General features: G+C 34.8%; 2 protein-coding genes across 2 annotated transcripts; both read right to left on the minus strand.

Annotated features, from left to right (window-relative positions):
* Positions 1-79: 79 nt before the first annotated feature.
* On the minus strand, positions 80-2529 carry LOC110631826 (deoxyribodipyrimidine photo-lyase-like). Its single transcript, XM_058138480.1, has 8 exons — positions 2423-2529; positions 2316-2379; positions 1886-1974; positions 1743-1779; positions 1455-1513; positions 921-1002; positions 763-834; positions 80-457 (listed from the first exon to the last, which is right to left on the minus strand). The coding sequence occupies exons 1-8, from the start codon at positions 2527-2529 to the stop codon at positions 215-217; spliced, it is 753 nt and encodes a 250-aa protein (XP_057994463.1). The 3' UTR covers positions 80-214.
* A 5762-nt stretch (positions 2530-8291) lies between these two features.
* Positions 8292-11950, minus strand: LOC110631848 (uncharacterized). The gene is made up of 2 exons (XM_021779844.2): positions 11075-11950; positions 8292-10993 (listed from the first exon to the last, which is right to left on the minus strand). Exons 1-2 carry the CDS (start codon positions 11110-11112, stop codon positions 8647-8649), a joined length of 2385 nt encoding a protein of 794 aa, XP_021635536.2. The 5' UTR covers positions 11113-11950; the 3' UTR covers positions 8292-8646.
* Between the last annotated feature and the right edge of the window lie 1498 nt (positions 11951-13448).

The raw sequence follows: 13448 nt of genomic DNA on the forward strand, positions 1-13448 counted from the left end.
GGAAAACGCCAATTAATCATTCTAATGGAAAGACTACATGGTTACATTAACCATTTTAATATCGCCATCTATACCAAGGTTTTAGACAATCAATTAGATGGCGATGGCATTAAATTCTTGTAACTCGATAATACCTGTCAACAGAAATTGTCACATAAACTGCTAAGTTAATTAAGTTTCCACCATAAATTATCTCGTTGTCCAACTTTCCTAACTAGAAAAATGGAACGCTAGCCCATTCAGTATTCATCTTACGCTTTGCTATTACAAGATGTAAAATGTTTTGACTACGGGGCTCTTTTGTTTTTCCACCAAGCTGAGTTTCTGCTTTTCTCTTCTTAATATCAATTACTAGCCTCTTGACGTAGGTAATGCAGCCATCAACATCAAATTTCCTTTTGCAGCCTGCATAGTTCATATAACGAATTTTACCAAAAACTGGACGCTCTTTCCAACCCTGAAAATGGCAACCGAGAACACCTCAATGATGGCAGTTTGATGCAACAAAAGGTATTGATGACAAACTAAAATGAATTCATTTTTCATATACTTCACCCATTTCAAGAAGCTTTCAATTTCTACATAGTTGTTTAGAAATCATTTATTTGGGGTAAGGGGCAAGTTTTCATTCTACCAATAGCAAGTATAATTTGTAACTCAAGACTCCATAAAAACTTGTACTCAGCTTATAGAACTTGAGTTATCGTTGATCCCAACAATAAAAAACGAAGGGCACAGGGAGGAGCGAGGGGGAGTCCAAGCCTGGTCGTGAACACCACATATTGACCACATGCAACCAACGTATCCACTTGGATCCCTCCCATCGAGTTCGTACTGCATGATAAGTTTCTGATTACACAAACTGGTGAAGCTCCTGTTACAACCTTATTGAAAGCAGAAAGGAATTATGATGAAATTACCTTGTCATTTAAATGAATTGATATTGCAAGGGCTTCTTCAGGTCCTCTTGTCCATACAAGAATCTTTTTTGCCCAATACATACAGCATAAAGTATAAATTTCTTACCGCAGCATTTGGTAATGGATTTTTATCAGTTATCAATCAGGACAGACCACGTTAAAGCATTAACATCTCTAATGCGACTCGTAAGATACATTTTACCCATATAGATGGCAACATCAATTAGTATGGATCCAGAAGGCATTTCTACTAGCTTCCATATGCTTAGACACAACATCAGATGATTGTTGAAGTAATTATAGTTCTAACTTTTAAACAATTTTGGCATTTAGCTCAAGTATGTATTATGCCCATTTGATCTTTCTACCATGGCGATGCTTTTGGACATAATTATTGTCTTATATCCCTTATCTCAACAATGTCTCCAGCTTCCTTTCAGCTTTCAGTGACTTGTAGATAGAACAAATATGGGAAAAAAATACAAGGAATCACAACACACAAAAGAAAAGTAAATCAACCAAGAAGTCACTTACCGCATAAAACCATGCATCTTCCCATAATGAATCATCTCCAGCTGAGAAGCATTCCAAAGCTGAAAGTTGTGATATGACTATTTAGACTCTTAATAAGAGAAGTAAAAAAATCCAAACAAATATAATCCAGTTCACATTCAATATAATTATCCTTCAATAACTCAATAGGAGAGTACAAAAAGAAGGTTGGGAGGAAGGAGAATCCAAGGAAAAATAGCTGAAAATAATGACATAGATTGGTGAATTTTCCTGTACAGCATTATGAACTATCTCAAAATGTACACTTACAGGATCAGCTGTTTGTGCCCTCTCTAATTGCTCCAACCTACAGATTCAATGGCCATTGAAACAACCTTGAAAATCTCATGCAGAAAAATTAAAAAAAAAAAATCAAGCAATATGTTATAAACCAAATCAAATCAATTACTCACGAGTAAATATGTTCTCGTTTGTCAGAAGCATGGTCCAGCAAGGTATTTTGTGCCCACTCCCATGCTCCTTGTAATGAATCATAATGAGGCTGGTAGAAGCAAAAGTTATCCGCAAGTTCTTTACGCACAATCACGAATCGCACAATGAAAAGAGAAGAAATTTGGAATTGACTTCTCTTAGAGGTGATAAATCGGTAACTAAAAGCGAAGCCCCACACTCTCTTAAAAAATTTGACTTGTCCCCATTTAAATCCAATACAATTTTTTGGCTTCTCAATAAAAAATAATAAAAACAACATAAAGTAGCAAAAGGAAGTGTATAAATTATGCCAAAAAAAAAGGTTACTTTTCTTGGCATCCAAATCGAACAGAGTATACATTAGACCCAAAAAAAAAAAAAAAACTAACTTAGATGAATAAATTAACTGACCCGGAATAAGAAAAAGGGAATTTGAAGGGTCTCTTCAATTTTTTTCCTGAAGTTGGCGCAACCCCTTTAACATAAAACCTAATTGCCTCGCTTTGGCTCCCAAAAACTGATCGAACAAATTAAAAGCAACAGGCACAGACACCTTGGCCTTGTTAGCCTGATCAATGGCGTAGATTAATGCCCAGTTGTCTCTTAGCCGTTGATCTCTAACCATCCAGTATACAACAGGACCTGCTTGCTTGGCTTATCCTTCTTTAAGAATCCGGATTCGACCCGGCTGGACAGATCCATCAATTACAGCTGCCATCTTCTTCCCTGCTAAATTCAATATAGCCATCAACAGAATCAATCGTCCAAATAGCTTTCGTTTAGTGAGAGGGGAATGCCGACATTGGTTTGGTGAGGGACAAGCGGGTTAGTGTCTGTTGGTGAGAGAGAGAGGACAAACCATTTGCAAGGAAAAGAGAGGATTTTGGAGGGCCAGCGTCGTTTGATGAGAATGATAGATTATAGAGCCGGAAATACAGTGAGGAGAGAGAATGAAAACAGAAAATCAAAATAGTCACCGAGGGAGGGAGGAGGGTGAAATCTCCAGTAACTTTTGTTCTCAACGTCTTCGGAGACAGCAGAGATGGAATCCTGGCAGGAGACATTTGGTGAGCGAGTGAGGCATGGAATTGCAAGAGCAAGAATCGATCAAAGAGAGAGGAGATAAGATGAAGATTGGTTTCAGACAACTTTTTTTTTTTATTAATTTCCCTCCGCCACGGTGACACATGTCTAATTACTATTGATCGTCGGAGCCATGTCACACTCTTTAGCCTTGTCATCACATATTGTGCCACCAGATCCTTGGCCTTTTTGCAACGTGGACATCTCTTTGCAGCCAACAATTCCTTATCCAAAAATTCCCTCGAGAGTAGGGAAATTCACCTGTTCATGTGGTTATGGCTGTTTTGATTACTTGTGAGAGAGAATTCTCACCAACCTAAGAATGCTAATGGTAGGATGTTGGAACTCAATCTCAATTAATTAATATTTACTTTATTTAAATTTATCTTAAATTTAATTATAATTTATTTTTAATTATTTAATTTTATTTTAAATTTAATTATGATTAATTACTTAAATAATATTGATTTGATTTAATTTTATATATTTTAATTAATAATATCCATAAAAATATTTTTAATTAATAATTCATATTTTAAAATTTTAATAATTTTATAAAATATTTAAATTTTATTTATTTAAAATATAATATACATAAATATTATTATAAAAAATATATATTTTATATTTAATTAATTATTCATATAAACGAATTTAAATAATTAATACTTAATAAATAAAAATTTAATATTAATATTATTTTTCAAATTTAAATTTATTTTAATTATATATTATTTAAATTTATTCTAATAGAATTTAACTGATTGAATACTCCTAAATATCTAATTCGTTGCGATTCCTAACCCTTCCATTAAAATCTATGACCAATTTAATAATAAATTGTATAAAGAAAAAAAAAGATAATACTAGAATATTTTGGCATTTGAACTCACCAAGCAAAATTCAAAAAATGTCGATATCATAATCTTCGGGGTTTCTTGTTGTGTGGACCTTGGGCCTATATTTGTTTGGGCTTGGATGGCGGACTTAACTCAGTTGCTTTCTTGTATATGGGCCCAGTAACTTTTCTGCATGTCAATAGGCTTTGTCCTCAAATTCCAAGTCAAGAAACACATTTTCTAGACTATACCATTTTTTAACCCTTTTCTTTTCCTTTTCATTTTCCTGCACAAATAACAATCATAATGTTGATGACTCAAAGCCTTTTGTTGTCCCATTGCCCTGATTTTGACTTCCCTCCCTCAAATTCAAACACTTTGCAATTGCATGCATGTCTTCAGATAATAATTAAGAGCTTCTTAAAATTACCTCCAACTACATAATCAAAGCAAATCATATGGAGACTACAATGGTATATATATATTTGCCTTAATAATTATATTAGAATATAATCATATGGTTTAGATGTCCAATATTTCCACAAATTTAGCTTCAATAATTTCACTTTTTTATTCCTAAAAAAAAAAATTCACTTTTGCCCCTTTTGATCCAAAAGCTTGCACTCACATGCTCCCTATTATTTCCTTACTTGATTATGATGATAGTGTTAATCAATAATCATTTCCAATTTTTCCCAACTATATACCATATAAGTGTAGGCATAATCTAATGGTAGAAGAATTGACAACTCAAATTTGAGTCTGTCAGGTGAATTATACAATAAACCATCAAATAAACTTGGGATACACATAACCCATCTACTAAATCTTGCTTTGAGAATTCATGCAATAATCAATGTGAATTGAGCTAAAACCTTAGGAAAAAATGGGGTATGCAATAGCCCACTTTGCTCAAATTTGATATAATTGTCATATTGTCAAGAGAGAAGAAAGACTTAGAAATACACAATAGGCTGGTTAGTTATAGTTTTGACTTCCAATTCTATATTATTTTAATCTTAATCTTAATTAAGGAAGAAGATTTTGGTGCCCAAATCACCAGCTTTACATTAATACTCTATATTATAATTAAATCAAAGCATGATCAGAAAGTGGAGGAATGAGGAAAAAGGAATGAAAGACAAAAGTAAAATAAGGGTACTCAACCAAACAATGTTAATTAGACAATTAGGCCCAGAGGACCAATAAAAGCAATTCCATATTAAGTTTCAACATAGCTTATAAACAAATCATAAACCCTATAATGTTCCACTAGCAATTTTCAATTATAACATGATTTGTTTTGAATATGTTTATGGACACCAATCAAACAAGAGGAGTCAGTAAACTTAGTAAATAAAATATTAATTGTTTCTGCAAAATCACCTACTTATTTTTTTTTTCAAAATACTAAAAAATTAGGGAAATTAAGACGGTAGATGGCTGCAATGATTTCTTTCGTTGTTTGTGAAAGCTAAGTCGTAACTGAGACTATATTAATTAATTAATTAATTAATTTTGGGAAAGACAAATAATTAATAGAGAATTGCATGAAAATCAATGATCGCCAATCTTACCCACCTTGTGCTATGAGTGCTCTCGCAGGAGATCCCAGCTGCTCTCCGGTCTACTGGCCGCACGTGCCATCAAGTGGGAATTTCTAAATCTTATGTCCATAAGTGTTTAATGTTAGTGGGATTTTTTTTAATACTTTCAATTTTGTTTGTGTATTAAAATTAATTAAAAATATATTATTTATTTAATAGATTTAAATTTAAATCCTTTTTATTTAATTTTTTTTAAAAAATATGTATAATCATATAAAATAAGTATATTTGTATAGTATTTATTAATGTATATCGTACATTATTAGTATTAAAAAGTGGCCCAAGTCAAATGGGATGACAGCTTTGATACGCAAATCATTATTATATAAGAGTCACCAGTGATGCTAACATTAATAAAAATAAAAAATACGATTTCACATAAAAAAAAAATCATATACATGATTATTATTTGGTTTGTGGTGGCTCCCGCACTAAATAAAAGGCCATGATTATGACACGTTCCACGGTTTACTTAACCCATACAATAACAATAATAATATCATATATGTTATTGATGTTGGTGAATTACTATTTAAAAGCATATGTTAAAAGATTGAAATTTCACTTGTTATTTACTTGTCCTAGTTATAATTTTAATTAGATAATCATGGCTATCCATCATTCCCATGAGAATTAAGCAATCTCTGTGAATTCAAAGGTCTCATAAGGTTGCTTGAATTTTCATTCTCACTACAAATTAAAGCTTCTTTTAACTCATCTAATCACCCTTTTTCTTTGGCCCATCCATTGTCTTTGAAACTCAATATATTTAGTTAATTGCCTTGATTCCAAATCACAAATTATTAAAGGCTAACTAAAGCATCTTTTTCTTTGTCCACATAATACAATTTATTTAGCTTGAGCACTATACTAAAGAAATGATTAAAAATCATTATTTAAAAGAAGACGAGGTTCACAAATTTAAAGTTTTACACCATATCGTATTATGAAGAAGAAATTACTTAAAGGAAAACTACCATACCATTTACGTATGTATAAAATTACGTGCACACAGCCATGCACTTTGGGGTGATGAAAGCTAAGGACCACAGGACACAATAAGTAGGAGATACATAAAGAAAAGCAAGTTAGGGTTTGGTGAAAAAACATAAAGAGAGAAGACTTTTTGGAAGCATTTCTAAGATAAAGCTAATTTAATTTACCCATGAAAATAGAACAGGGTTACCATGTGAAACAACAGTGAATTTGAAGTAGACTGTATCTTTCTTTCTTTCTTTCTTTCCTTAAAGGAAGTTATTTTCTAATGCTAACTTTGTAGGTGAAAAGCCAATGGTCTGACCCCTTTTTGATAAATAAAAAAAGAGAAAAAAAATTATAAAAATAAATGTGGTCCATGAGGATCATCATGTAAAATACCCAACTCTATATATGATGTAGATTTGAGTTATTATGGTACGATTGGGTAATCCAACTAGGTAGTATCACTAGAGAACGTGCGAGTCATTTTAGTATAATTTTGATGTTTCTGACATTTCACCAAAATGTAGAGGCAATCAAATGATAATAATTAAGCAACATCATGACATTTGCCGATCCTCAATGTAATTTTTGCTTTGTCAATATGCTTAACATTCCAATATTCAAAAGAATTTTCTTTTTCTTTTTTTTTTTAAATATTGGCATATTATTTTAAATGTATTCTGTTCAAATGTTGTCATTAGAATTAAAATTAAACAAGGACTTATTTGAAAATAAGGAAAAAAAAATGCAAGAAAAGAGGAAAAGGAGTTTTGCATAATGAGTAGCATGGGAAGATTCTTGTATAAAGAGAGGGTATCGTCCTATAATAATCATTATATTTCCTATCCCTTTTACCCAAAAAATGAGCGGAGCTCATCGGGCATACTAAAATACTAGCCAAAAGCTAAGAGAGGGAGAGAGAGAGAGAGAGAGAGAGAGAGAGGCCTTAGTTGATTAGCAGTCAGCATTGGTATGCCTTGCCGACAAGAATTCCAATCTCTCCACTTAATGAGTCGTTAGAAGTCCCCCAAGTGGTAAAATATTACCATTCTTCATCAATTCCTTCTACTCCCTTCACTCATCAAAAAGTGAGAAAGGCCCACTTGATTTTTCACCTTTCCACTGTTTCTTTGCGGAGTTTGGTGGCTGCAATCAGATACCCATCAAAAAGACTTCAAAGTTGAAATTAAATGTAGCTGAATATGAAATCACATAGTGTATGTATATATATATATATATATATATATATATTATTGAAATTACAATATATAATTTAGTGTAATTTTTAAAAGAATTATTGTTTGTCTCCTAAAATTTTTTAAATTTAAAGTTTTACCTATAAATTTTTGCATATATTTTTAAAAAATTACTATTTGTCTCCTTCAATATTTTTATTTTTGTTTCTCTATAATTTTATTCGTATTTTTTATATTATTTTTTAATATTTTATATTTTTATTTTAATCATATATTCTATCAATGGCCCCTCAATTTTGAATTTCTAGTTCCGGCCCTACTTGCAAGTAGCATCAACTTTAAAAGTTCAGCTGGAGTTTTTTGATGAATTTTGAAGGAGTATGCAGCAAACTTTTAAGACAGAAAGCAAATTGCCTTTGAAGTTTGAGTACTCCAACAATCATGGTAGAGTGGTGAAGATTAATGAGACAGAGACTTTATCTGATATTTCAGAGCAGCCTATTAAATTTATGGAATTGGACTCCAAAGTTATGAATGGACATATCCAGAAAAGCACCTACGGTTAATATGTATAAATTCAGTCTAAAATCATAGTTTAGCAGATTATGTTTATATCCATTGCTCCTGTTAAAACTCAAATGAGAAGTTAGAACAGAGCTATGATCTTAGAACCAAAGGAGAAACCATGAAACCTTTCCCCTTATAATATTGTCATTTACCCAAATCACTTGGGGAAAAAATTTTACAACATTCTTCCTGATCTGTAATATCTCTTAATACAACAATTGCTATCTTTACAAGCAAGAAGATTTTCTTTACCACAAACTCAAAATCTTCAAAAATCTTTCTAGGATGAAAGATGGGCAATTGCTCAAATCAAGGGGCATGCATTACTAGCTAGGCATACAAAAACTGAATCTCCTATCAATTCCCCCTCTTCCTCCCAACTGATTGAAAGTACAAAAAGAAATAAATAGAGAAAAGAATTCAATAAATTCTACAAATTTAAAATTCAAAAGGAGTAAAAAAAAAAATGTCACATTGAGGATGTATCAACAAGAACCTCATTCAGCACATCATCCTCACCATTTGCTAATGCGAGAAGCTCTGCATCCTTGTCTTCATCGCTAGAAAACTCCCGCCTCTCAAGCTTGGAATGAGCTGCAATGAATACCAACTTTTGTGCCTTGTCCATGGTTGCTCTTGAATGCCCATGGGCACACACCCATTTCAACAAAGACCAATTGCATTTGAACCCACATGCAGTTGCATGAAGAAAAATAAGCCTAACTGCAACTTTCCCTAATAATTTAAACTCGGTAAGATAAGTCTCCCACACAAGCCTACTACTTTGCGGATTGGCAATTTTCATCTTTCCCGTAATGGGATTCCTTTCCTTCATTTGGACTGCTCTTGCATACACTGGATCAAGCCCTTCTGTTCTCCATTTCATAATTTCCATTAATGCAATATGAGCCTCCTTCATGGAGACAAGCCTGGTTATGAGCTTGTCTACATCTTTTTCCTGCTCAGGAGTTAAGCATTTGAAAGGAGGAAGGTACTTGCCACTAGCGTCTCTAAGGAGATAAAGTGGATCGAGTACGTATGCAGCAGCCCAAGCAGGATGATAATTCTTCTTAAACCGTCTTTCAATCACTTTCTCCACGGCTCCTTCTGCAATGTGGAACTTTGAACACCAATCCTTCACTTTTACCCTTAGCTGGTCCCAAAGTGGCAGGCATTGCCCAACCAATGGCCTCTCTGTTTCGATCTCCTGAGCCATTTCCTTGATCAACTTAACCAATGAGTGCACCGCCTCTAATTCATTCCAAAAACCCACATCTCTAATAATCTCAGCAACTTCTCTTGCTGTTGGATCCTCCATGGACACTCTCTTATACGATTCATCTAGTAAAACCAATGGCAGTGCTCGAGCTGAGCTCAATACATCCTCTAGCATCGCATACACAGGACCAAAATCCATCTTCTCATACTCGCGCAAGGGCACTCTCAGCAATCCTGCATGCCCGTTCTCCTGCAATTGATACTTACGGAAACTATTTCGAATTTGAGGCTTGTTATTGACAAAATTTGCAAGCTTGAAGCAATTCTCAGTGACAGTCTTGAACAGTGGAAGCTCCTTGCTAAAGTCTTTTATTAAACTAGTAAACCCTTGAAACTGACAAGAAAGATTGACCATCCAGTGATTCTGATTCTCTAAATTTCTCAATGCCTTAGCCTTAAACCTGTCTGCAACTATCCCGACACACTGCTGCACTGCATTCCCACAAATTCCTGATATGGTCTCCCATAAAATCTCTTCTGCGTACCTAGAAGGCACTGAACCAGTAACAAACACAGCCCTCCGATACAAACTAGTTCCATTAGGCAAATTCACTGTCAAATTCACCAAATTCATGCCACTAAAACCGCTGAAACTCTTGACTTTCCAGCCATCAGATGCAATTTGAAAAAACATAGCATCTCTAATCCTTGCCTCAGACTCAACCTTAGCGTCCTCAAACTTAACATCTAGTCTACCACCGCAAAACTCTCTTCTAGAAACCGCAGGTAAGCCGACTTGATTCAAGAATGCCCGAAATTTAGGGTGTTCGAGAGCCGAAAACGAGACAGACCCACAAGACTCATAGACCCAATCAGCTAAATAATCAAGGGCGCAGTCAATCTGGGCCTTGCTCAAAGCCAGACCTGGAGAAGTTTTAGGACTTTTCAACTTCTTTACACTGTCTTCCAACATGGCTAAAGCACCCAAATCCTCCTTACCACCAGAAAGCATCAAATGCGGTTGCTGAGGCAACACTGCTAGCTCCCCTGAAAATCTTGATGGATCCACGATGGCAAGAGGACTTACTTGGTACGGAGTGACGGAAGCAACAGTAGCCACAGCCGTCATGGGATACGACGAAGCAGACATCCCCCTAGAACTTGCACCAGCAGAACGTTTTCGGTTATTGTGTACCACAGAAGCAGCAGTAGCCAAAACAGCAGTGCCGCTACCACTTGACGGCGAAGCTACGGCTGTGTTCGAAGACGGGGAGATAGACGAAATGGGTTTGGGAAGCGAGTTAAAATTCGGGCACGTCCCTCGTTTCAGATGCTCAGAGGCAGTACGAGAGGGATTGGAGGCGGAGAAAACGGCGTCACATAAGGAACACCGGAGCTTGACCGCTTTAGGAAGGCCGGTCTCGGTGTTGTGGACCAGCATGGGCTCCAAGTGCTCCCAATACCATGCGCCTTTGCCCTTTATCGCTTTGGTTCTAACCATGACGAGACCTTCATAGCGTTTGTGTACGGCCTTGACGGTGAGCTCGTCTGCGGAGGCTGCAGAGTCCACCGCGGGTGTAGTGGGAGTTGCCATTATTCTTGAATGAAGAAAACAAGAGAAAAATAAATAAAAACTCGTGCTGGTTTCAGAGAATTGTGGATTCTCGAAGGGTTTTTACCCAGCGTGGTTTATTGACCGGCGGCGTTTCTTTTGCATTCAGCTGGGAAAGGTCGCTGGCAGCGGTTGTCGGATTTCAACTTTCCGAAAAGTGACCATGGCGGCCTCCGAAGATCTAGCCGATTATTTATTAACAATTAATTACATTTCCCAGTTTGTTTCACCGATCCACGAACTTACCTCGCCTGGGCGTCACTTTTCTTTTCATTCACTAGTTGAGTACTTCCTCTTGTCAGATAGACGCTTTTCAAATGGTGAGCTTCGCTTCCGCAGGGTCTCGGTTGATTTCCTTTCCTTTAGCTACTCAGATGTTTCAGTTTGCTAAATTTTAAAAAGTCCAAAGAGCGCAGACTAGCTATGTCCATGGATCACTGGCAGTAACTATCCATTGAGCTAGGAACTACTTAGTCTCGGAACTGTTTGCCAGTCATAACGATGTGTGGGAACTCTTATGGCTCATCCATGAGCTGGGCGGTTTCATTCACCTGGCCGGCACTATCGTCATTGATATAGTTGATACGGTTGAAGAGATTTCTCACGATGTAGCAGGTCTTGATCGAGGGAGGCTGCAAGACTCTTCTGTCTGTTAATAGGTAAGTCCTCGCAGGAAAGATCGATGTTCACTAGAGATTGTAATCCGTGGCCTGGTCTTGACTCTTCTGTGTGGTATTCATTCTCGCTCGACTCTGGGAATTGAAGTTGTTTGAATGGGGATGTGGGATTGGTTGTAGTGATGGGGCTGTGAAGAAATTTCAAAGAGAAAAAGAAAGAGGGAAGAAGAGAGTTGAAAGAGAGAAATAAGAGGGAGACATCAGACGTGAAAGAGAGTAGCTCAAGCTCCTTCAAAAGGTTCTTGTTTTGCCTTCCCTTTCATGTTTTTTTGCTTTTCCTTTTATTTCTTATTTTCTATCATTTCTTTCATGTTGTTGGGGTCATTAGTGAAGGGACCCTCTTGACGTCTTGTCTGTTTCTTCCTTTTTATTTATTTATTTTAATTTAATATTTAATTTTTAAGGGATTTTGTTTTTCCTGTAGTATATTTTTGGAGTTTTCATTTGTGACTTAATGTCCATGTGTGTTTCTGTTTGAGAATATGGACGTAAAAGGGCAACCTAGGAATTTACTGAAATTCCACCAGTTGCTGAGCAGTTTTGACCAAGACAAAGTACCCATTTGGTTTTTTTTTGGCGAATGCCAATATGCAAACGAAGAGGTTGGAATTTTCCGTTTTTTTTATTCATTATTATTACAACAATTTTTTTTTTAATTTTTTTCAAAAATGGACTCTAAAGAGTGTGTAGGTGACTTAGATTAGGGCAAATATGGAGGAGGATGGTGGCGGTGAGGTATTTTGGTACACTTTGCCTTTGTTTTTATATTGTTGACTTGGTTGATAAGCAGCTTTCGCTACATTTTTAACCTGAATTATTACTTCGACATTTGACGCCACTTCCTTGGTTTGGAATTTTTTTTTTTTTAATACCAACTGATTAACTCTGCACTATACATTCAATGAGTGCTTATTATGCTCTTTTAAATAGTCTTTTTTTTTTTTTAGTAAAATAGTCAATTTAATGTAATTTTTTCTACTTTATGGTTTCACACTTCATCATGGATAGCAATTATATAATCGAGATAAGAGTTGAAAATCATGTAGTATGCTAAACTAATTAATGCTGAGATTAGCATACTAAAATGGTGACAAGTTGGACAACATCATTTCTTAGATGATTTTCTCTTTTTATAAAATTGTAAACTATTTATTCTCAAACGATTTCTTAATTTTATGTTAGATAATGAGTTATGTAATTTATCATCCTAAATTTCACTAAATTAATTAAATAAGCAAAATAATTGAATTATATTGATCTCATAATAATATTTTTTTAAAAGTAAAGAATTGAGGAGGTAGAGCTCGAGCAAAAATCTATTAAGTGACAGGATCAAGCTAAGTTAAGTATCTCTTAATAATTAAATATAATTTTGATATTCATTTATAATTAAAATTTTAGTAATATATCAAATCTTGATCTAGTACATTTTTATGTGCATATGGAATAATGCACTGAATCACTATTAACATCTGCATTTCTTCTCTTGAAAAAGAGAGATTCAGAGTTGTGATATGATGTGATACCATAGCTTATTATGCATTAAGAACAAAAGAGAACTATAAGGCCTTGTCTAGACCGATTGATATATAGGATAATAGCAATTCTTCTTTTAACTTCAATTTTTGAATTTTTAGAATATTTATAATTGTAAAGGAGAAAATAAGAAAAAGAAGAACTTTAAGATGTAATATGGTCAGATCCTTTGTTACCCTTCTCAGTAAATAGACGAAAGTAAGAAAAAAAAAAGGATTCTTAATTTAT

The sequence above is a fragment of the Hevea brasiliensis genome, chromosome 16 (genome assembly GCF_030052815.1).
Source record: "Hevea brasiliensis isolate MT/VB/25A 57/8 chromosome 16, ASM3005281v1, whole genome shotgun sequence".
Lineage (NCBI taxonomy): Eukaryota > Viridiplantae > Streptophyta > Magnoliopsida > Malpighiales > Euphorbiaceae > Hevea > Hevea brasiliensis.